We start from the raw sequence: 24,540 nt of genomic DNA, 5'->3' as shown, positions 1-24,540 counted from the left end.
ACATGTTTGATGGTTAATTACTACTCACCCAGAAGATTTTCGTATCTGAGTAATGAGGTTGCTGTGCTGTTGCTTGAGCGACTCGAGTTGCGCGGACACCGTCTTCAGCCGGTCCTGGAACTCCAGCACTTCATCCACTGCGTTGCCGCTACACCTGGAAACATTGTTATGTTACTGATGCTATTTTTCCAGTTTTATTACCTATTTTTTTTCCAGCTACGCTCCCTCCCTTCTGTTTTTCTATCTTATTTAGTTTTAAACTGTTTCTTACTGTTGATTATATTTCCTTCTTACTTATTGTACTTACCTATTAATAATTATATATGGTAATAAAATTTTGAGTAGATGAGACTACTATACAACTTTTTATTAACTCTATTCCAAATAATATCCGATATTAATATAAAGTATACTGTACGAGTATTACTATCATGGCGTTTAATATTGTACTGATTTTATCAGTAAACTCGCTTAGTTATGAATTTAAAAGGGGTTATTAAAATTTACTTTTTATTTTAGTATTTAAATCCTCAAAATAAAACTAAATTAATTCTATTGGAATATTTAACTAGGAAATAGCAATACAAATCATTAGATCTACGGAACCATCTAGACCTCGAAACACAATCAATCCTTTGATGTAACGAAAGCCTTTGACCCTAAATTGGATAGCAATAGTGTTAGTGAAATGTAATCCGACGCAAAATTAGATTTTGGTTGTTGCCTTTGCGCTATGATCACATTTGTCCCGAGAGACGAGAGTCGAGGAACTATATCGTATGAAGATACAGCCTTCGTCATGTGCCTGTTGTGATAGGCACTGTAGACAGTAATTTGAAGATATAGCTTATAATATGTGTCTTTTATAAGGGCAATACAAATAATTACTTTCGCGTTAATATTTATAATTGTTTTTGAACATAATATATAAAAAGCGACTCATTTGGATTTTTTTGAGATCCCTTTGATATTAACTAATATGTAGAACTAAAGATAGAGAACACTTTTCCAAATACATACTTAAATAAATAATTTACTAAAAATTATTTATTTAAGTGATTGAAACAGTAATTGTATGTGTAGTACATAATGTATTTAAGTGATACTCATACAAGCACTGTTTTTACACAACTTCGAAAAAAGAGTAGATTATTTATCAATGAGCGTATTCTCTTTCAATTCATATTTTCCTTATTTCTAACACGAGTAAGTTTTCCTTACTATTCAAATTGCACTGTGAAAATCTTTTATGTTGCTATTAATAATAGCGATGCAAACTAAATATTATTTTCTATTTACATTTACCGAGAACTATCTTATTGCAATGTAAATGTATATTGTTTAGATACCGCCATCACTATTGCGGTACTATGTGCTAGTGCATAAACAAGTCTTAGGGATGTTACGATATATCGAAAGTTCGATAATATCGACCTCTACAATACCGATATTTTTACCCATACTGAATTATCGTCGATACAATATATCAATAAGAATATAAACTACAGAATTATTATAAGAATAAATAAAAACACTGTTTAAAATATAGCCTATGTCAGTTCCACAATGTACAGGAAATCAATCAGACCTCTTATGTTAAAATCCAAAAACCTGTTTAGTCTGTAGGGCGTGCCAAATAATGAGACACACATACGCTCAGAAAACATTACTCTCCGCAGTCGTATAAACATTGAAAAAGCAATATTGAACATTTTGCGTAGAAGCAGGTCGGCGCAAAAAACTTATCTAAGTTACCCGTATTAATCATTGAAGTTAATCGACGAAAAAGGGAAATCCTACATATAATATTTTGTGAAACTAAAATAATAATAATAGCGCGCCAAATTTGCTAATTATCCGTATATCCATATTTTGAAATATCGACATTTATATCGATATTTTCACTGGCATCCCTATCTCTACTATTTGTCTGAAAACTCTCGACGCATTGTTGAATGCACGCCGCATCTTAGCGAGATTGCATCCTTTGTGTCTGCGTATTGAAACATGTTGCCTGTCCTGAGGTTTAATACCATTTTCATATTATAGTGGACGTCGAGACATGTTTGAAAAATAGAGACTATTTTCGAGACTGCGTTTCTGAGTATGCTTGTCTGCTGTTACTCGGATTCGATTCCGTTAGGTATACTTTTCCGAGGCATTCCAGCTTTACATTTGTGGCCGACCCCAGATAGGACGCCAATTTTATCTGGGGTTGATAACATATGTGCATAGGCGGTAGTAGCCACTTACCATCAGATGGTCTGCATGCTTGTCTGCTATTTTCCTATATTATAAAAAACGTACATATACTTTAACTTTGTTGGTGCTTACACGAGTGAAGACGATGCAACGTGGATATATGATAAAGACTCTATTGCGGATAACCGCGACACGACACGAGATGCGACATGTGAAGCACCCGTTCAAGTAGCTATAAGAACCCGTGGCACATCTATCTAGATACACTTATCTATCTAGATCTCAAAAGTAGACTATGTTGTTAAAAAATCTATATTTCTATACTAATATTATAAAGCGGAAAACTTTGTTTATTTGTTTGATTGTAATGAATAGGCTACATTATCCACGAGTAACATAGGCTATATTTAATATGAAATATATTTAATAAATAGATTTTGAGGCGGTACATAGTTTGGCGGGTCAGCTAGTACTTAAATAAAATTGAAATGAGATTCATGATACTTCGTAATTTGTTTGTTTTGTTTGTTTAGAGACAACGAAAAAATTACAACTATTTAAAAACTGTAAAGGGTACTTGTGTGTGTACGGGGTAATATTTTAAAGGGAGTTGACGTGTGATTCAAGGTACTTAGTTTGTAATTTCGCACGATTGTGTGCACGCAACCAAAATATTTATTAACAGCTCGTTTAAAAAGTCTTTTTACGGGGTAATATTTAAAGGATTTAACAAATTTTGACAGAACAGACACGCAATGGTAAAATATCTATGATAACCAACAATTATCTTACTGCTCCCTCGAAATATATAAAAAGATGTTCTGTAATGCCAGCTCATATTACTAAAAAATACTGAGATAAGATTATTATTCTTTACTATCAACGTAAAATAAATAACATAATATTTATTACAAGTATACTTATATTAGTTGTTCATAGTTCTTTAGATATATACCTTTTATTTGGATCAATAATAATTGAAAACCACAACCCTTTTACTCGTATCTTATCATAGAAAACTATAATAACTACGCAATCCAGAGTTAGTACTATTCGCGTGAATATTTTATCGGCCCGACAAGGTCCCGTTACCGATATCGATTCCTCTATTACTCAATAGTTTGAAATTGTGTACCAAATCTATATGTTATAGGCAAACTCCGAAGCTCCGGCGCTCCTAGGTTGGACTGGTCAATCCTCAGGTCAGACTGAATGACTTAGTCAAAGCCGAAACAAATGTAAATTTTCGGCCTTTGACTAAACAATTTTCGTCAAACCTGGGAGAGACTAATTTGGTCAGGCCAACGTCAAAACACAATTTTATTAAATCGGGGTTTGACGAGTCAAACTCCGATATAGGTATGAAGTGTCTTATCTTCGTATATTTGGAAGCATTTTATCATTTAAGCAGCTTTCAAGTCTTAAGAACCGCTTAACTCTGCCAGTTCTGACACCTGATTGGGCAGCTTACGTGATTTTCACTTTTATATTTGAGATGCTTTGAGAGAATGCCGTGTGGCATTAGGCCCACCTTTTGTACGATGTGCAATAAAGTATAAAATAAATAAATAAATGCTTTGGAATATACGGAGGTTAGTTTGTAAGATTAGGTATAAAAAAATAACATTTTTAAAATTTTGATGTTTATTGTTTTAATAATTTAAAAAAACCTAACCTAACCTAACCTAACCTAACCTCACTCATCTTCAATTTTACACAATTACACGCCCGCACGCTCAATGAACGAACATGAAATGACAAAACAATCGGTCGGAACACCGCGAGAGACATTATGAACCTGTTTAAACATGTTCAGATCAACGTTTGACCGAGTTTTGCAGTCGCTTCTAGGATTGACTAGGCCAAAACCGAAACAGAATAATTTACTTTCGACGTTTGACTGAAAAGTTAGGAGCTCCTGGGTTTGACTAAAAATACTTCAGGCAAAGGGCGAAATTGAAATGTATTTCGGGGATTGCCTGATGGCTTTGGCCAAACCTAGGATAAACCAGTCCTTCCGCGAAGAGACTGTGTATCGGACTTTGACTATAACATATACATATAATATTTATTTAGTCTGTAACAAACTCATCGGTTGGGGAATTAATTAATCTAATAAGGATAATGGGAAACTGTTATCAAATTATTGCATTGTCATCGGTCCTTGATAAGTGTGCAATGTTTGAAATTAATCAGTATTGTGGAAATCGGTGAAAATTGAGCTGAAAGATTCCGTTACATACATATATAGATAAAACCTTAATAGAAGAGTATTTAAAATACTTGTCCTGACTTACTGATTGCTACACCTTCGCAGTGCTTTAACTACTGAAACGAGAAGCGAGAAATTTAACATTAGGTTCCTTTCATGACATAGGCACAAAGCAAGGATACTTTGATATTCTACCCCTAAGGGGGTTACAAGTTTGTTTGCTTATCCGCCATTTGTGAAGCAAGGTATATGAAACTTATTATTTGGGTATGTCGTTAGAAATAATGAAAATCCTAAGTACCTCACAATTTCTGGAAAATCCACACTAAGGAGGTAAAATAAGGGTTTAAAGTTTGTACTGTATTATTCTGTGATTTACACGTACGAAGTCGCTGGCCAAAGCTGGTATTAAAATACGAGTATATTATAAACATCCTTATCCTAACTTCCTTATAATAATAATAGTATCTAAAAACTATGTACATACTTTAAGTTACATTGTTGATAACTTACAATAACTTTTGAAAACATTGAAAAATGAGCCTACTTTTTTTGGAAGTAAATTAAAAGTACGTCTACTTTAGATTTCCACATTATCGCCAGTTATTAATAATCTATCTATCCAAAGTTTTCCGTACCTGAGATTGAAATTTAACAATTTCTGCCTACCAGACATTGTTTAAATAGGCGTATGTGTGCCTATATTAAACTGGCGAAGTGCCATACCAAAAGCGATGTAGCGCTGCCGTGTTCTGGTAAGGGAAAGATACTTATACGAGGCATTCCAAATTAGTTCCCAGGGGTAGCAACACTAGCAACCCATCGTAAGTAAACCTCAGAATTACGATACAAATTGGGGCTCATTGCAGATGTCCGTACATGGCTGAGTACCGGCAGCACCACCGCCACACCTATTTCTACCTTATAACAGCAGTGTTAGGCGCTGCTGTGTTCCGGTTTGAAGGGTGTGGTAAGGGAGACAAACTTTTCTGAGGCGTTCCAGCTTAGTCCTCAGGGGTAGCGGCGCATCTGTGGCCGACCTCAGGTAGGAAGATCTAATCTTATGTGGGGTTGCTTACAAATGTCCATGTGCGGCAGTAGCCGCTTACCATCAAGTGGACTGCATGCTCGTCTGCTACTCCTATATTATAAAAAAAAATATGAGGCGACAAATTTTAGTACTCACGAGCTGCCATGCATCTGTGATCGGTTACAGGTAGAACCCCTCTTCTAACAGAGTTAGTCACAAATATTCGATACAATTTATTTGCCAAACATAATAAGCTTCAAGTCCTATGTTTGCCTTAAAAGGTACACATACTTATTTTCTTTTGGCTTAAGATACATGTGTTATGTTATTATTGTATGTGATGTAATGTAACCATTGACAAACCGAATAAACAAATAAAAAATAAGTGCACTATACGCTCCTTTTCTACTTCCATTTTTGTATTAAAATAATTATAGTTTAAAAAACCGTGCAAAAACGCATAAGGAAAACCGTTAATCCTGACGATTCCGATGAGGAGAACGGGACAAAATTATTAAAATCGTGTATTGTCATCGGTTCTTGTTAATTATTTAAAGTTTTAAATTAATCGGACCGTTAAAAGAACAAATCGAGTTCAAAGATTCCGTTACATACATACTTACATGTCAAGCTAATAAAAGCGTGTTAAAAATGCTTACCGTAAGGGCGATATCACGAGATAGGTGACGACGATCCAAACCAACAGCAGCAGCACCGCGACCCGCTTCCACTTCGTCAGGTACATCATGAAGCAGCCATCGACAGCGGTGTGGCTCTTCGGGAAGCCCTTCATCATGAGGCGCGCATCCTGGGCTGGTCACGCGTCGCTTACGAGGATCTGTATTTAAAAAATGCATTTTTATATAATTGAACTTATGTATTGAATTGTACGTTTACGACTCCTATAATGTTTATGGTTACGGATGTAAATAATAGGCTCTTTACAGAAATATATTCAATTAAAGTTAAGTTTGTCACGCGTGGGCTAGAGGTTCGAATCCACATTTCTGATTTTTCAAAGTTAAATACGTGATGCAACTAGTCGTATTTACATGCAAAACAGTGAAACAAAGGAGATACACCTAAATAAAATCGTGTAGAAATTAATTGTGACACGGTTTTATAATGAAGGAAGGCTGAGCGTTCTTTTTAAGTGTGTAAAATCGAAATTTCGCTTTACCATTATGGACTGCGCTGTCCCAAACCTAATTCTCAAATTTACCGTAATTTTTCAAATTTGCAAATTTCCCTTTAGTATAAGTACAAGTACAAGTTATATATGCTAACGCGAAGGTCCAGTCCCTGATTCTGAGAAGAGACCTATACCCATCAATACCACAATCGGTTGACGATTACAACCGACTTTATGTAGAACTCATATCAGTTATAATCAAACATAGGGGAAAAACCACTTTTTTCCACATAACTGTTATTGCAAGCATACCGACATAGAAGTTGGACTAGACGATAATTAAACTAACACTATTAACATTGTTAACATACTCAGGGCAGAGCCGAAGCAATAAGGAGCAGGCTATACATATTTTAAAAAGATTTAACAGTTAGATCCAGGTCTACATTACATAAGACATTGCATCGTGAGTGATGGAACTCTTTCAGAAGGGTAAAATGTAGTTCGTTTAAATAGGCGAGTAAGAATTTTCAAATACAACAACCTGTTTTCGGCTATATTTCAGAGAAGTATTCTGGAATACAGAAGCGTCCTGGAATGCAAAAGCGAGATTCCTATATTATGAGAAAAAAAGGAAAGTTTTTTTTTCATAATATAGGAGTAGCAGACGAGTATGCAGTGCACCTGTAGTCAATTCCAGACATTACATTCATAGTCATAGATGCCCCACTACCCCTGAGGACTAAGCTAGTATGTCTTCCTTCCCATACCCTTCAAATTAGATCATTAGGCAGAAATAGGTGTAGCAGTGGTGTCGCCGGAATCACAGATGGTTTTACCCTTATATGCTATGCTAAATGGGGGACCTTTTAGCAACGCCATACCTGTAAAACTTCTAATGAAAAGAAAAAACCGAAATTCACGAATGCATGACACATAACTCACTATTATTCATCATTACCTAGCATAACAAACGGTAATGCGCGTAACCGTGTCAATTGAATTACATCAAACAAGAAAAACGTTCAATTGTTTTACAAGTTGATTGTGTCTATTAGAGCACGCCCGAATAGGACTCCTACACGCTTGCGTTTTCCCAGCGTAGGCGTTCGGTTGACATAAACGCAGCGCAGACGCCAAACTGCAGAAATAACTTAGTATTATATCCATTAATTATAGATTTTAGTATTGAAAATTTCAATTCGAAGTTTTTTAAATTGTTTACTTTATAGCCCAAATTCAAATCACTTTCAATTGATAGTAGATTCCATGTTGGATTTCTTAGCTTTTTATTTTTATTTTTGTTATTTTTTTTAATACTTGTTTTTATGAGCAAAACCAACATTATTTACTCGGCTTGATAATAATGATAAAACCGAACCATTTGCTGCAAATGCTATGGCGAGATGCGTGAGTTGCGCTGCGCCTACTTTGCACGTCTACTAAAGAAACGCTCGTGTGAAGTAGCCTATAAACCATAATTAGGTTCGTTGTCCCTTTTACTCCTTTGAAATGACGTACTCCTGTCTCTTTCAAATTCAAGTATTGCAGTGTATCAGTCATTGCTGTTATTTTGGTCTACAATTTGCAGCTTTTAAAAACGGTACAGTGAAGTCTAGGGTCTTGTAAATGTCCTGACAACGAAGACATTATAACGATAATCAATTATTTAAAAAACCGCGCATAGATGCAAAGGCAATCAAATCAATTGAATTATTGCTTTGAAACTTAATTTAAAAACCAAATAACAGCTGACATTTGCGACACACCGTACATACTACATAGGTATAAATTTTGCACTATGAAGTGTATTAATAATATAGAATATTCCTCTAGAGCGAATAGATCAAAGGAATATTTCCATAGAAAGGAAATCTATTCATATTAATTCACAAAGATGTCCTTAGGAGCGTTAGTGCGACTGAATATTTTAGCATAATAAATACACTATAACGCATACTTATTAAGATCTAATGTCAAACCAGTATTTTACACTATTTTGCTTGCAATGACCAAATATATCTTCTAACGCAAATTATTCTACTTCCTAGCTAAAACAATACTTAACCCCTTAGGGGCATATCTATGTAGGGGGTAGATCTAGAACCACAAGTTTAAGCTACATAGTTTAAAATGTTATGTCCATATCTATGTTATAAATGTAATGTCTGCTACATAGTTTAAATATGCAGATACATATTAGTTCAATTAAATAATACTAATTCATGTGTGAGTCACACATTATTATTCAGATAATAGCTTGTTGTTTGAGCTAATAAGCATGTGGTCCTCTGCTCCGTAGACTATAGACATAGTATAGATTAGACTTAGCTACACAAAAATATGACCCATTAGAAATCTATTTGATATGCCAATTCATACTTTTTAATCAATTTGAAAACCATAATGATAATTTATGTTTGTATTTATATGTTTTACCTATATACTATGAATGTCACACGGATTATTATTATGCTTATTTAAATAATTTTAATTGTAATGCCAATGTATTATTAGTTATTACAAACCTATCTCAAATGACAAACACATGACTAACCAAGTACAACTGTTAAATAAATCTATTTCTTTTCTGTTTGTCCTCAATATACCTGCATATCGATTAACATATTATAGTTCATAATTTATAATTATAGGCGGAAAAGTGAACATGAAATTATATCTGTGTACTTCCGTTTAGAACATACCTCCAATCGATCTGAATTTTGGTACACATATGGATTTTGGCTCCCTAATTAAGAATATCATACTCAAAATACCCGCAAATTATATTTTCAAGGTCAAATTGCTGAAAATTGTTTTTTTTTAATGGTTTTCCGCGTATATTGCAGCAAACATGAACGTTAGAGAAAAATGTTTCAAACAAAAGTTGTAGACGCTAAAAAGATCAACATTTTTTGTTCTGTATGTTTTCCGCATAAACCCAGTTGTTTGGGAGAAAAATGTGGTGCACTTCCGAAAACCCCCCCGTCCGATCGATTTGAAACTTGGCTCGGACTTTCCTTTGGATGTTCGAAGACAACCCCTAAAGGGATTTTTGGAGCATACCCATAGTTACCGAGAAATTAAATTGTGAAAATTGCATTTTTGCACGCGCGTTATATTTATATAGTGCGGAGTTTTCTTTAGTCGGTAATGTAATTTTCCCTGTCCCAACCTAACCTAGCCAATAATATAGTATTGCGTATAGCCTAGCCTATAGTGTTTCGTATTGAATTGGTTAGGTTAGGTTGGAACATATAAGACAATATAAAACTAAGCGAACAGGGCGCGGTAGCGCCCTGCGAGCGGGTGGGTCCAATCCAGACCTTACCTTTATTCATGAGCACATTTATATCGTACTCAAAATACCCGCAAATAATATTTTCAAGGTCAAATTGCTCAAAAACGATTTTTTTTTGATGTTTTTTGCGCTTTTTGCGATAAATATGAACGTTAGAGAAAAACGTTCCAAACAAAAGTTGTAGACCGTAAAGAAATACATATTTTTTGTTCTATATGTTTTTTGCGTGGACCCAGTTGTTTCAGAGAAATATAGCAGCAAAAAAAAAATCGTTTTTGAGCAATTTGACCTTGAAAATATTTTTGCGGGTATTTTGAGTACGATATTCTTCATCTGCGGGTCGAAATCCATAGGTGTACCAAAATTCACATCGATCGGAGGTATGTTCTAAACTGAAGTTTATCCTTGCAGCTTATATTATCAATGAAATCTTCATTTCAGGAGTGTCTTAATCTATAGAAGTCACTATAAGAATTTTAAAAGACAATTATTATTTTCCAACCAGGTGATGCTACAATTGCATACTTTCCCTTTCATTTAAGACTGTTGAGATTTTTTAGTTTTGGTTTAATTTTACATTTAACACAACAATATCCACTAATGAATCAAATTGTAAACAGGAAAATGCACACTCAAGAGACATAATAACATTGTATTATCACAAAAGATCACATGCATGCCATGCGACATGCAATATGAGTTATTAACACCATATAATATGGCCATGAGGTTACAAATATTATAATCTATTGACACATGACACTCATAACAACATAAAGTTTGTCTTTTCACACATACAACAAATACATAAATGACAAAAACAATGATAAATAATAACAATACACTTTTACACAAAGCCCCCACCCAGGGCGCTTTGTGTATAAGTGTATTGTTAATTATGGACTGCATGACGATTCATACTCATTATCACATATTATTAATTTAAAATATTAAAGATTTAAAATATATATGCAATCCTTTTTTGTATTTATAATGAACACATTTTTTAAAAATAATAGAAGGGGTTTAGACACTATTATGTCCCCTAACATAATTCTTTATTTAATATAGATAATTTTGAAGGCGGTAGAACCCTCTGTGGTTCGACTCCGGCGGCACCACAACCACACCTATTTCTACCTAATAACAGCAGTGTTTGGCGCTGCTATGTTCCGGTGGTAAGGGAGACAGTCTTTTTCGAGGTGTTCCAGCTTAGTCCTCAGGGGTAGCGGCGCATCTGTGGCCGACCTCAGGAGGGAATATCTAATCCTATCTGGGGTTGATTACAGATGTCCATGGGCGGCAGTAGCAACTTACCATCAGGTGGACTGTATGCTCGTCTGCTACTCCTTAATTATAAAAAAAAAACGATAATACAAAACAGTACACCTTAGACTGAAGTTTATTAGTGACTATATCGTCAGTGTTGATTACAAACACTCAATCACAAGCATTCAAAGGGTGTTTGTAAGCTTTATGCTAAGTTATGTGAAGCATTCTTCACAATAACCGAGATCTCATTGCAACAAGTTGTATAGAATTTCATGGAGTAATAACAAGTAATAGACTTTATAGCAGGGGTTATGAAAACTTTTCGTGTATCATTTTTAAGTGTAGTATTCGTGTATCATTTTTAAGTGTATCTTTTTGTAGTGCCTCAAAAGGTCAGTGAAAAAAATAGAATTTCCTGTACAATATCTGGCTCTTAAATATGTAGCCAAAAAAGAAAAAGGTCATAAAAAGTTCTACTGGCAAAAAGGAAGAAAGGAGTTATGCCATTGAATTAAATTTATTGAAAGAAAATAATTATATACTACTAATTTATTGTATAGGAACCAACATGACATGTTAGCAAAGTAATATAGGAAAACTCATTGAGTTTTACTGAAATAATTACGTATTTATGTTGTAGACAGCATTATGTGTGATAAGGGCATATTTTATACCCATTTCAAAATTAACTGGTTAAATAGACTACCACCTTCAAAAAAAATTATTAAAATCTTTCACACATTTGGTTTCTAACATGATAATATGACTTAAAAATCAGAGGTGTGCTGTGCTGAATTTGAATTTTTGATTTTGCAATGTGCTAACTATTTCTTCTTAAATAAGATCCAGGAAAAATGTTTTCCTTCTATTTCATTTTTAGTTAAAAATGCAACTAAATGTAAGATAAGGCCGGTAAATTGCTAGCAAATGTATACTGTAAATTAATGTTAAAAAAAAGCCTACTCCTTTATAGATTAATGTTTTGTGGGTCACTTTTAAAATATTACCGGTATTAACAGGCACGTTCTAGCCTCAAAAGGGTTCACAAATACGCCAATATAAATCAAATCATGATCCGGATACAGTTAATTTGAATCAGATCATTCAGTTGTAGCCAGTATCAGAAGCTCGAACAATTTTATACCACAAGTACATGTATCCCTTTTTTGTTAACTCTACAATACTTATACACCAAAAATACTTAAATAAAATGCCAATTAACATACTTGATTATTAAAAAAACCATCAACTTACCCAAATGATTTGAGTGATTTCTTGCTAAGTTCACGGCGCAAGTTTAATTTTTTCGCACTAATTATTTTTTTCTCAATACAATATCAAACGAACACGCGACGACAACTTTTTATGAATATCCTAAAATCTCAATTCTACGGCGTTATAAACACACGGTACACAAGAAAATAACAAGCGCCTATAAATCACTTACACATCAGTTCACATCACACGTACAACTTGACGGACCGACCGACAAGCCGACAGGCGACATGACAATCCTCAAGCTGAGTATTAAAAATTAAAAGTATAATCTGTGATGCCGATACCAGTCGTGGCGGTATTTGACAATATGTAACGTAACGTAATAAATAGTAATAATTGGCCAAGTGTGAGACGAACCGCACACGGAGAATTGCGTACAGTTAAATTTTCTTTTATTTTTAGTATTTGCTATTATAGCAGCCATAGTAAATGCTTTGTGTAAATTTGAACTTTCTACCTTTTACAGTTCAATAGATAAAAACGCCATAAAATATGGTTTTTTATATGTCAATCTCCATTTATTTTCAACCTTTTTTATTATTTGTTGTAGCCAAAGAGTACAGTAAGGTTATAGCGGCCATCCATATACTAGACATTATAAATTGCATGTCTCGGTCTATTTAAGACTAAGCCTATATACGTTATTATTGTTATTTATGGAAAACTTTGATTATTATTTGTATTTGATAGACTTTTTTTATTTTTATATAACTGCGTAGTTATGTCTTGAAGTTACTTTTTTGTCTACCCACATGAAAACAATTGTATGTAGGTAATGGTAATGTAATAGTCATCTAATATTAGACTATTTTACTACATCTATATTAATGTGTGGATAACTGTAATAGGCGGACGCTGTTGTTATCCCTAAGAAATAAATAAATAAAATAAATATAGTTCAAAAAACTAAAAAACACGCTTTTATGATAAAATTAACTAAAAAGTAGAAAATCTAAATGAATCTAGGAATCAATTAAGGAACAGTAAATAGTATAATTGTGAAATAAATCTACAAAGTTTGAACGAAATCTGGCCGTTTAAAGTGGGTCAAAATCGCGCCCAAAGAAGTCGGTTACAAACATACAAACAAACATACAAACATACAGGTGAAGCTAATAAAAAGCGTGTAAAATAAGCCCTGTGACAGACAGGCAAACAGCGGAGGCTCAGTTTTACGTTTCTTGATTTTACTGTTTTTTCATACTGCCGTACTGTGTTCAATTATTAATAACTAAGATTAGTAATATTAAGATTTTGTATAAAAAAAAAAAACATCAAAGCATTTGCTTTATTGAATGCAACCCAAATGATTTGCGTATATATGATTGTTGCACTACTTTTTGTTAAACAAATTGCCGTGTCGATGGCACTCGTGTCGATTATATTTATTGAAGTACCTTGTGATATATTCTTTATTTTATTTTGTTGCCTCGTAAACATGCGTAACATGTTGCAAACATAAGTGCAATTGATCTTGGGAGAATCCTTCATTGTTAATTGTTTGTTTTTCATAATTTTAATTTTCCTGAAGTTTTATTAGTTACTTTACTATTTCGGGCGCAAACAAATCAAAATCGTGAAAATCTGTTTAGCTGTTCTTCAGTTATAAATGGTATAACTTACACGATTTTACGACTATGCGATTTGAAATATTAATATAGCCAATCAATGTACGTATTAACTAATATTACCGCCAACATTCCCCTCCAGTTAAATAATTCTAATAAAGTATTCTAAATATGAAATTGGTGTAACTAGAATTTTCTTAGCTTGTACGATTACATTTATTACGCATTTACTTTGAATAGAGTACGTACACGAAATATTTGGCAAACACAGCGATAGAGATATATGAATACGCAAAGCCAAGTCTAGATTCGTCATAAGATATTTAGTCTGTGGCAGACTGTGGAAAATCGCGACTGACGTGACTCTACGGAATCTGTATTAATATTTAAAAAAGTTATTCCTCAATATTCCTCATAATCCTCATCGGCTTCATCTCATCCTCAATTTCTCTAATCTCTCATAACATTCTAATTTCATTGCAGAAAAATTAAAATAATACTCAGCATCAGCACATTAAAAAAAACTTTTAAGTGGAACTGAAAGTTATAGAATTTTAGCTCGAAAAAGTTGGCCCCAAAGAATAGTTTACATAAAAGTAAAACTATACGCCGAGATAAAAAGTTGATGACACAAGCGAAAACAAACTAATAGTGCTGTATAAATTGTTCTTTATCTAATAACCAATAACCATTTAAACATGCCGAAGAAAGCGCCGAAAAATGCATTCTATTTTTTTATGGTGGACTTCAGAGAGGAACAGCGGAAGAAAGGCATCAACTACGGGAAAATGAACGAGGTGGCTGATGCCGCCGGTCCATTTTGGAGGGTAAATGAAAATGATAACATAAATTATTTTGAAACAAAATAAAAAAATCTTAATATTAGTTTGTTATCGCATTTGTTTAGTTCAGGCTCTGTTCCGATTCTATAGATCTTCAATCGACAAAAATTGCTCAAAATTATTTATTTTTTTGTTGATACAATATCGTAAGTTAGGTTGTAGTCAACTTAGTTTGTTAGTCCCATGGCCTTACAAAATAAAGACATCAATTGTAATTGTAATTAAATATACAGGAATAAATTTCACTGGAATAGGAAGATTTTTTCCTCATACAGAGAGTTCAATACCACCAAATTCTTGTTTCTTATATTTTTAGTACTTGTTATTATAGTATCTATAGTATACATAATTCAGTGGAGTTTTAATAATAGAGTCCAATTTTTACTCTTTAGGTATAGAGCCCTAAAAATGAACATACTCAATTTTATATTTCTTGTAACAGACAGACGTTTTCAAGTGCCGCCATTGGCCTATACAAAATAATTATATTTCACTAGCTGACCCGGCAAACCCGGCAGCTGTGTTGCCATATAAATAAAAAAATGTTAAGGGTGAACAACCCTTATCACTGAGGGGTATGAAAAATAGATAGTAGCCGATTCTCAGACCTACTGAATATGCATATAAAATTTGGTGAAAATCGGTAAAGCCGTTTAGGAGGAGTACGGTAACTAATATTGTGACACAAGAATTTTATATATAAGATTGCATTTCAACAGGATGCAACTCCTGCAATTAAAGCAAAGTATGAGCAAATAGCCAAACAAGAGAAGGAAAAAAATAATATACCAGATAAGAAGTACACTTCCACCGGGATACCATTGTCTGAGATAGAAAGACAGGAGAAGGAGCTGCGAGAAGCCGTGGAGGCTGAGCTGAAGGATATCAAGAATCTAGTCAAGTTGAAGAGCTTTAATGGTGGTATGTAGATTACTCAGAGAATCCATACTGTAAAACTTTTTTCTATCAGATGGACTGCATGCTTATTTGTTAGTGGACGTCTCGCATGTCGGAGCGGTTACTATACCGGTTTAATGCGCAGCGAGTTCCGGGTTCAATCCACAGTTAGACAGATATGTGAATGAGGAATTTAGATATCTGTGTGTCTGGGTGTTTGTGTACTCATTTTTTTTTGTCCATGGCATTATGAAAAAATATATTTATTATTTATTGAAGAAACATGCCAAGTTATATGTTAAATATGGTTTTTTTTCTCAGAAATTATTAATGAAGATTTCTACATTATGGATGTGAACTACTACTGTAAGGTGGGCTCTGGGTACCTCATTGGTGAAAGCACAATCTTACGTTTCAATCTACAGGACGGCATCCATGAAATCTATCATGAAATTGTAAATCCTGGTAAGCTTTCATGAACAAGTTGTAATGAAATAATATGCTTATTGAAGAAGTTTAAAGTTTATAAGACTACTAAAGCCTCTTACTCTTACTGTTTTTAGCAATTTGGCCTTTTGGTGTGAAACTATTGCAACACAAATTAACATCAGTAACATTTGTAAACTGAACTTTACATAAAATCTATTTCACTGATATTGTACAAGATATATATATTATGTAGATGCAGTTTATAGTACTGACAAATCGGGCTTACTTTGTTGAGGATTTAGTGTTAGCCAGCTATTTGTTACTTCTTTAAAGTCAAATAAAGCATATAATTCTAATCTAGTATTAACAGTCAGTGATTGATTGCATGATTTAAGTAATAATAATATATGATGCAATAATAATATTTGAAGGTGGTAGAACCCTTTCGCCACACCTATTTCGACCTAATAATAGCAGTGCTAGGCACTGCTGTGTTCCGGTTTGAAGGGTGTGGTAAGGGAGACAGACTTTTCCGAAGCGTTCTAGCTTAGGCCTCAGGGGTAGCGGCGCATCTGTGGCCGACCTCAGGTAGGAATATCCAATCCTATCTGGGGTTGATTACAGATGTCCATGGGCGGCAGTAGCCACTTACCATCAGGTGGACAGCATGCTCGTCTGCTACTCTCATATTATAAAAAAAAAACCAAAATAATTTAAAGAGTTCTTCAGCACAATCAGTAACTCATAATAATCAAAACTCATTTTAGGTTACATACCAGTGGGTTATGCATCAGACGTGAAATACTTCAGCAACGAGTTAGGTCTGGACATGCCCGATGAGTCTGGCCGAAGCAACTACATGCAGATTCTAGCAAACACCATTGATTACCTGAAGAAGAAGGACAGGAATTCCAAAATCCTGCCACCTATCTTTGTGATGCCGGACAAAATTCTACCTGTACAGGACTTTATCCAGCAAATGTGCTATCGAGCAGGTAAATTAATTAATTAAGTAATGATAACTTAAAAATGAATGATTTAATGGTAAAAGAAATCATGAGGTAACCTGCATACCTGTTAGGTTTTTAAACAAAAAGTGGACTATGGCCTAATCCTTCTCATTCTGAAAGGAGACACGTGCCCAGCAGTGGGTTAATAAGGGGTAAAAGTGAGTATGTTATAGAGTCGAATAGTAGATCAATATGGTTATGAGATTGACACCTAACCTTAAAGTAATGAATATGATAAAATAACAATCATAATTTAGGAAACTAAGGACCACAGTAATATTGCATAAGGAATATTGTTAATCCTGACAAACATGATGAGGACAATGGGACAAAATTACTGAAATTGTGTATTTTCATCGGTTCTACATAATTGTAAATTAATTGTTCTAAATAAATTTTGAATTAAACTGACTGTTCAAAGTGGGTAATAATTGAGTTGCAAAGATTTTGTTACATAGCTAGATGAAGTCATTTAGATCAAGATAATAAAAGCGTGGTATTTACATACGATTTTCTTTTTAATCATTTGTAGTGGCTTATTAGCATGATTTTATCACATTTTGTTGGTTGCCTATGGACATTTGCTGACTTCGATGTAGAGGTTTTCCACCATTTTTGGACTACCCTATTAGCAATTTATTTATGTTACCAATTTTATGTTTCTCAGGTGAAGACATAGCTCTGTTCAGAGTGTACAGGCTGGACTCGCTGTTCTTTACGCTGATCAACGCGATCAAGACTCGCCCGGATGAGGGTTTCCCGAAGGAATCCCTTGCCATTCAACAGCTGAAGAAGGATATGTTCAAATATACACCGGGGGTTGGATGCTCTGTGGGTATCATTTGTATTTAAATGTATGTTACACAATATTTATATAACCAAATTTCAGGATTATCTTCAGAATTTGACAGTCATTTAGATCTCAGTTCTTACTTGGTGAAGTCAATAACTATGTTTATGGTCGTCACAATTTAATAGGCCCATTTTGATACATGCCATCGTTACGGCACTAAGCATGTGCCACACAAATCGATAACCAAAGAAACCGATTTTTACAACAAATCGATTACAACTCCATATCGTTCTGTATATATTACTTATTATTTTGTAAATCATCTTAAGATTTAATAAAAAAAAAAAAATTACACTGTGTCAATAGATATCCGAAAGACGACCCGCGTGGCGGAGCGGTGTCAAATCACATTTATGTTTTTGATGTGTATCACATACATTAGAAGTTATATTTCCATACATCCTTATTATTTTTTGTTTTTAGTATGTTGCAATAGCTGCCTCTGATAAACATACTCTGTAAAAAATCTAGTGTCTACCTATAACGTTTCAACAGATATAGTCTTGTGACATTTAGATAGAAAACGGAAGCTTAATAGGGTTCCATTTTTAGCCTTTGGGTATGGTGTATTGTTACCGTCAAAAATCACAAAATTACAACGAACATTACTTTCCAGCATCATGAAGAATCCGACAAGGCGATAGAGTGCACAGCATCACGGGTGAAGCGGCAAGCATACACTATCCTGGACAGCTGCTGCCCCGTCGTGGGCATCGAGCCTCAGCCCGGGAAGCACTTGCCTGCTGACTACCATATGGAGGTATGGGGGGTTTTATGTAATTGTTATCAACTTTACTTATAAGATACGCTTTGTACTCTCACCGCCCCGTACTAGGACTCCCTTGTGTCGTGGGTGCTATGGTGTATAGTCAAATAAGATTAATACACCAATGTCTACACCCAAAACAGATGCGAAATCATCCCACTACATGCTTTCTACACTCACAGCCCCACACTAGGATTCCCTGTATCGTGTGTGCTATGGACACACACAGAGACAAATACACAAACTCCCAATCCCAGAAACAGAAACTTAAATTCATCATTTGAAATCTGTCTGGCCGGGGATTGAACCCGAGAGCCTCTGCGCGTCAGACTGGCATGGTGACCGCTCCGCCACGCGGGTTAATTAGATATCTATTTGGCCAGGGATCAAACCCGGAATCCTTTGTATGTCAGATCATAATTGCTATATATGTGTGATCCATGTGAAAATAGTTAAGGAGATATTTTAGCAATATGCACGACGATTAATTTCATAATATTTTCGGAGCAGTTATGATCAACGATAAAATTGCACCTCAGACAAGGTCAGATTTCTGACTTCAAGACCTGAGGTAGGCAACAGATGCGCCTTTAGCCCTAAGGACTAAACTGGAGCGCCTCGGAAAAGTATGTCTCCCTTCAAAACAGAACAAAACAGCGCTTAACGCTGCTGTTATTAGACAAGAATAGGTGTAATAGTGGTTTCGCCGGAGTCAAACTACAAAAGGCCTTTACCACTTTTGTATTAGATGGTAACAAGAAAATGTCTTCTAAAAACACAATGACGTGGCTAAACAGTGTTTTTATGTTAATTTATTGTCTTTCATCTACAGAGCATTCTCATCTATAAGGAGCAAAAACGTGGAAGACTGGCGCCATCGGTTGCAAATGCTAGGGTAATGTTACACTCTTACGTTTTTTATAATAGAGCAGTAGCAGACGAGCATGCAGTCCACCTGATGGTAAGTGGCTACTGCCGCCCATGAACATCTGTAATCGACTCCGGATAGAATTAGATATTCGTATCTAATTCTATCCGGTCGGCCATAGATGCGCGGCTACCTCTGAGGACTAAGCTGGAACGCTTCGGAAAAGTATGTCTCCTAGTTTGAAGGGTGTGGTAAGCACCCTTCAAACTAGAACACAGCAGTGCTTAACACTGCTGTTATAACAGAAATTGGTGTGGCGGTGGTGCTGCTAGAGTCAAACCACAAAGAGTTCTACCACCTTCAACTTACTTTGCACGATTTTATACTTTTACCCTTACAATATACATTATATCCTAATATTCATTCTTGCTTTGAGTTATGAAGTGTCATCTGATTTTTGCAATATCTTTTGTAACGGAAGTGGGATAAAATTACATTTGAAACTTTTTTCTCGAATATACCATTTAATACTACTAAATTTTTAAAATCATCCCCAATTAAAGCAGTGACCATCCTTAAAGAGAATTTAAGTCAGTGTCACATTAAATTTAAATTTAGACATATTTTAATTAATGACATATTAAAAGTAGGGGTGTGCGAATAATTCGAACTTACGAATTATTCGTTCCGAATCGAATATTAATATTCGATTCGAAACTCGAATCGAATAATTCGAAAATTCGAATTATTCGAAAGTTCCCGAATAATTCGAAAAATTTCGAATAATTCGAAAATTTTCGAATAATTCGAAAATTTTCGAATAATCCGAAAATTTTTGAATAATTCGAATTTTTTCAGGGTTTCTTATTTTCAATTTTCGAATAAAAATTTAACAGTCAATAATCAATATACATTTTATTTAAACCATATAGTTACACAAATAGAACAATTAATATAGTTTTTTTTTTTTTAATTTGGGGATGATCCTATTCTTGTAATGTTAATAAATAACTTATAAAAAAATGGATGGTAAAAATATTGACTGCCTTTTTTTACGGCACTTCAAAAAATTACCTGAAATTCATGCTTCTAGACTATAATACCCCCTTAATTCGCGAATTATTCGAAAACTTTCGAATTATTCGAAATTTTTACGAATTATTCGAAATTTTGCGAATTATTCGAAATTTTTCGGATTATTCGAAATTTTTCGAATTATTCGAAGAATTTCGAATAATTCGAAAATTCGAATTATTCGATTCGAATTTCGAATCGAATATTGATATTCGATTCGAACGATATTCGCACACCCCTAATTAAAAGCTTTTAAAGAATTAACTGTTAAAAATACAGAGGACATTTGGGGAATGTCAGTAAAAGTTTGTATATCAATCATTAAAACTTTAGCTCCCTACTTAGTCACTATTTTTAATATGTGTGTTGATCAGGGCTGTTTCCCTGATTTAATGAAACATAGCAAAATAATTCCATTGTTTAAGGCAGGTGATACTAAAGATCCCAACAATTATAGACCCATCTCAGTACTGCCTGTTCTAAGTAAAATTTTTGAAAAGATCCTCTTACAGCAAATGTTGCTTCATTTTAAACTAAATAATCTTTTACATCAAAAGCAATTTGGCTTTACTAAAGGCCGTTCTACCACAGATGCTGGTGTTCAATTGCTGCGACATATTTTTGATTGTTGGGAACAAGCACATGATGCTATAGGTATTTTTTGTGACTTGTCTAAAGCTTTTGATTGTGTTGATCATAAAACCTTATTGTTAAAATTACAATATTATGGTATTCAGGGAAATTCTCTAAAGTTGATAAATTCTTATTTAAACAATAGAGTCCAACGAGTGCAAGTAAATGGAGCATTATCAGCAGGTTCTAATATTAAAATAGGTGTACCTCAGGGCTCCATCCTAGGTCCGTTTCTATTTTTAGTTTATATAAATGATTTGCCAAATGTAGTAAAGGATTTATCTGAGGTTGTTTTGTTTGCTGATGACACTTCCTTGGTGTTTAGAGTAAAACGACAATCACAGGATACGAACGATATTAATGAAACTCTTTGCTTGATTCAGAACTGGTTTGATGCAAACAACCTACTCTTAAATTCTAATAAAACTAAATGTATTAAATTTATGCTACCAAATGTAAGGAGTTGAATGTCGCTCTAAATGGTGAGACTTTGCAATTCGTCAATGAAACTGTTTTCTTGGGGATTACCATTGATTCTAAACTCCAGTGGGGTCCCCACATCTCTGCTTTGTCCAGCAGACTTAGTACTGCAGCTTTTGCAGTCAGAAGAATTAGACAGTTAACAGACATACCCACTGCCAGACTTGTCTATTTCAGTTACTTTCACAGCATTATGTCTTATGGCATTCTACTGTGGGGCAGTGCTGCTGACATAGACTCTATATTTACTATTCAAAAAAGAGCAATAAGGTCAATATATAGTCTGCGGCGTGGTGAGTCCCTAAGAGAACTGTTTCCCACTATTAATATATTGACGGTGCATAGTCAATACATTTATGAAAATATTATGTATGTAAGAAAACACACTGATATGTTTGAAAAAAATAGTAACCACCATAACTTTAATACCAGAAATAGAAATAAATTAGTAATTCCTAAACATAGATTATGTAAGGTGGCTAGATCTTTCGTGGGCAACTGTATTCGCTACTACAATAAAATACCCGACCACATTTTGAATCTCACAGAAAAAAAGTTTAAACATGTCGTTAAACTAACGCTATGTAAAAAAGCGTTCTATAAAGTAAGTGATTATTTGACTGACAAAACGGTGTGGTCTGAATTAGCTCCAGCTCCACATGTACCATTACGTTAAGTTAACATTGTCAAAAACATTTTTTTTAAAAGATGTGTGTTATGGAGTTTCTTTCGCCGCTTCTTCTCCATAACGAAACACCTTGTGAAGTGGTGGTAGTTGCTTTGACATTCAAAAAGTGATCTGTAAAGAACCTATTTTGAATAAAAAATTTTGATTTGATTTGTCTGTAGATAAAAATGTATTATTGTAAATGTTGATGATTGTGGAAGAACATATTGTATTTTTGTAATCCCTACTTAGTTGTTTAACACAAGTATTTTTTTTTACATTAATTTAATATGATTTAAACAGGATGTGGCTTGCAGCTCCATTGCTAGCGACAGTTTCTTCGACCAGTCGACGCTCAATTCAACATCGGATAGTAAGTTGTCACAAACGTCCAGATCTAAAACTAAACCCACCTGTGACGTCTGTTAGTTCTTAAAAAATAAAAAAGTTTGTATGGGTGGGTAAATTCTACCAAATTCGCACTTGATCAGCGCGGTGAACTATTCTAAACCCATTTTACGCTGATTGGAAATCATGGCCAGTAGTGGGATAGTAATATATTAAGCGATGACTACATAAAAAAAATTAATATTATATTAATAGAATCCCTTCTTACTTAGAAATTGTTTATGCAAGACGTGCTAATCAGCATTTATCAACTTTTAACCTTATTTGTTTGTTTTTGATGTTGTTAATTTTTTAATTTACTTACAATTCCCAATTCTTTTCTCAGGTATAAAGAAGGAGCAAAGGACATACACTCCGCTACGAATGCCGAAAACTGATTGTAAGTGTCAAGTGACTTAGTTCAGAAATTGATACCAAACATTTACTATTATATAGCTCTATAGATTATAAAACACAAATAGTTCTCAAGTACGTCTGAATTCTGTTAATCCACACTTGGCCATCGCAGTGGATTATGGGCTAATAAATGAAATATACTCTACACATATTGAGTATAAGTAAATACATAGAATACACACATACACCAAGGGAATGTATTTCATGATTTATTCAACATTCATTCCAGGAAACATTCTAATTTATGTATTTTCTCTTTTCAAACTGCCAACTATTTGTAATTTCCAGATTCTCTGAAGTTGCGTCAAGCTCCTGAATTGACTGAGACCAACTTCCCTACGCTGAGCGCTGGTCACGGCAGAGGTAAAAGTTTATCATAAAAATTGTACTACTCCACAAAATAGAGATTAATGTATCTGATAAAATTAGGCAAAGGAAACTGGTTTACTATTTTATTGTATAAGAATTATAACTTAGAAGGCTTCATCCAAGTCACCCTATGTATGTTTTTTACTACACCTGTCAAACCAAAACACAGTAGCATTTAGCACTGCTGTTATAAGACATAGACATAAATAAATGGTGGTTCCTCCAGAGAAACACTTACTGCTCTATCGCCTACTAGCTGACCCAGCAAACTTTGTACCGCCTCAAAATCTATTTATCAAATATATTTCATATAAAATATAGCCTATGTTACTCGTGGATAATGTACCTTTCGAGTGGTGAAAGAATTTTTAAAATCGTTCCAGTAGTTTTTGAGCCTATTCATTACAACCAAACAAACAAAGTTTTCCTGTTTATAATATTAGTGTAGATAAAAATATAAATAATGATTAATAATAACAATGTTATTTTATTTACAGGACGCGGCTTAGCGGGCAGTTTCAACAAACTGAAGTTGAATAAGTAATTTCGCAACTACCTGACTATCTACTGATGTGTAGTTTCCTTCGTTTAGGATTCGGATTATCGAGTCGGATTTGACCCTGAAGGCCCAACTAAAAATTTCGCCCAGTATACTTTGAAGGACCCGTATTACTGTTTTACGTGGACTTTTCCCAGATATATGACAAGTATATAAGCTGGATGTGTGTTCCAATTCAATCTCATTTATTAAAAAAATATTGACCCTTAACTACCATGTATATATCTAGCAGTAAGGCACCCTAAAAGTCCTTAAACTTTTTGGGTAATTGGGTAAATCTGCCGAATTAAAATA

The 24,540-nt window shown here is 34.2% G+C and overlaps 2 protein-coding genes across 2 annotated transcripts in view; one reads left to right on the top strand and one right to left on the bottom strand.

Annotated features, from left to right (window-relative positions):
* FucT6 (alpha-(1,6)-fucosyltransferase 8) overlaps positions 1–12,651 on the bottom strand; it is a 30,500-nt gene extending 17,849 nt beyond the window's left edge. Inside the window, exons 1-3 of the mRNA XM_073086196.1 lie at positions 12,404–12,651; positions 6,104–6,282; positions 29–154 (exon numbers count right to left, since the gene is read on the bottom strand). Coding sequence (XP_072942297.1) covers positions 29–154; positions 6,104–6,240 — 263 coding nt within the window. The 5' untranslated portion in view covers positions 6,241–6,282; positions 12,404–12,651. The remainder of the gene's footprint in view (positions 1–28; positions 155–6,103; positions 6,283–12,403) is intronic.
* Positions 12,652–14,415: 1,764 nt separating this feature from the next.
* Positions 14,416–24,245, top strand: mael (germ-plasm component protein maelstrom). The gene is made up of 11 exons (XM_073087286.1): positions 14,416–14,822; positions 15,557–15,758; positions 16,056–16,199; positions 16,931–17,158; positions 17,841–18,004; positions 18,643–18,786; positions 19,625–19,687; positions 22,818–22,887; positions 23,248–23,301; positions 23,607–23,681; positions 24,185–24,245. Exons 1-11 carry the CDS (start codon positions 14,694–14,696, stop codon positions 24,229–24,231), a joined length of 1,320 nt encoding a protein of 439 aa, XP_072943387.1. The 5' UTR covers positions 14,416–14,693; the 3' UTR covers positions 24,232–24,245.
* The last annotated feature ends 295 nt before the right edge of the window (positions 24,246–24,540 follow it).

This window comes from Epargyreus clarus, unplaced genomic scaffold (genome assembly GCF_041222505.1).
Source record: "Epargyreus clarus isolate Ecla_fem2 unplaced genomic scaffold, WU_Ecla_fem_2.2 ptg000001l, whole genome shotgun sequence".
Taxonomy (NCBI): Eukaryota; Metazoa; Arthropoda; class Insecta; order Lepidoptera; family Hesperiidae; genus Epargyreus; species Epargyreus clarus.
This window is presented reverse-complemented; position numbering and strand designations above follow the sequence as displayed.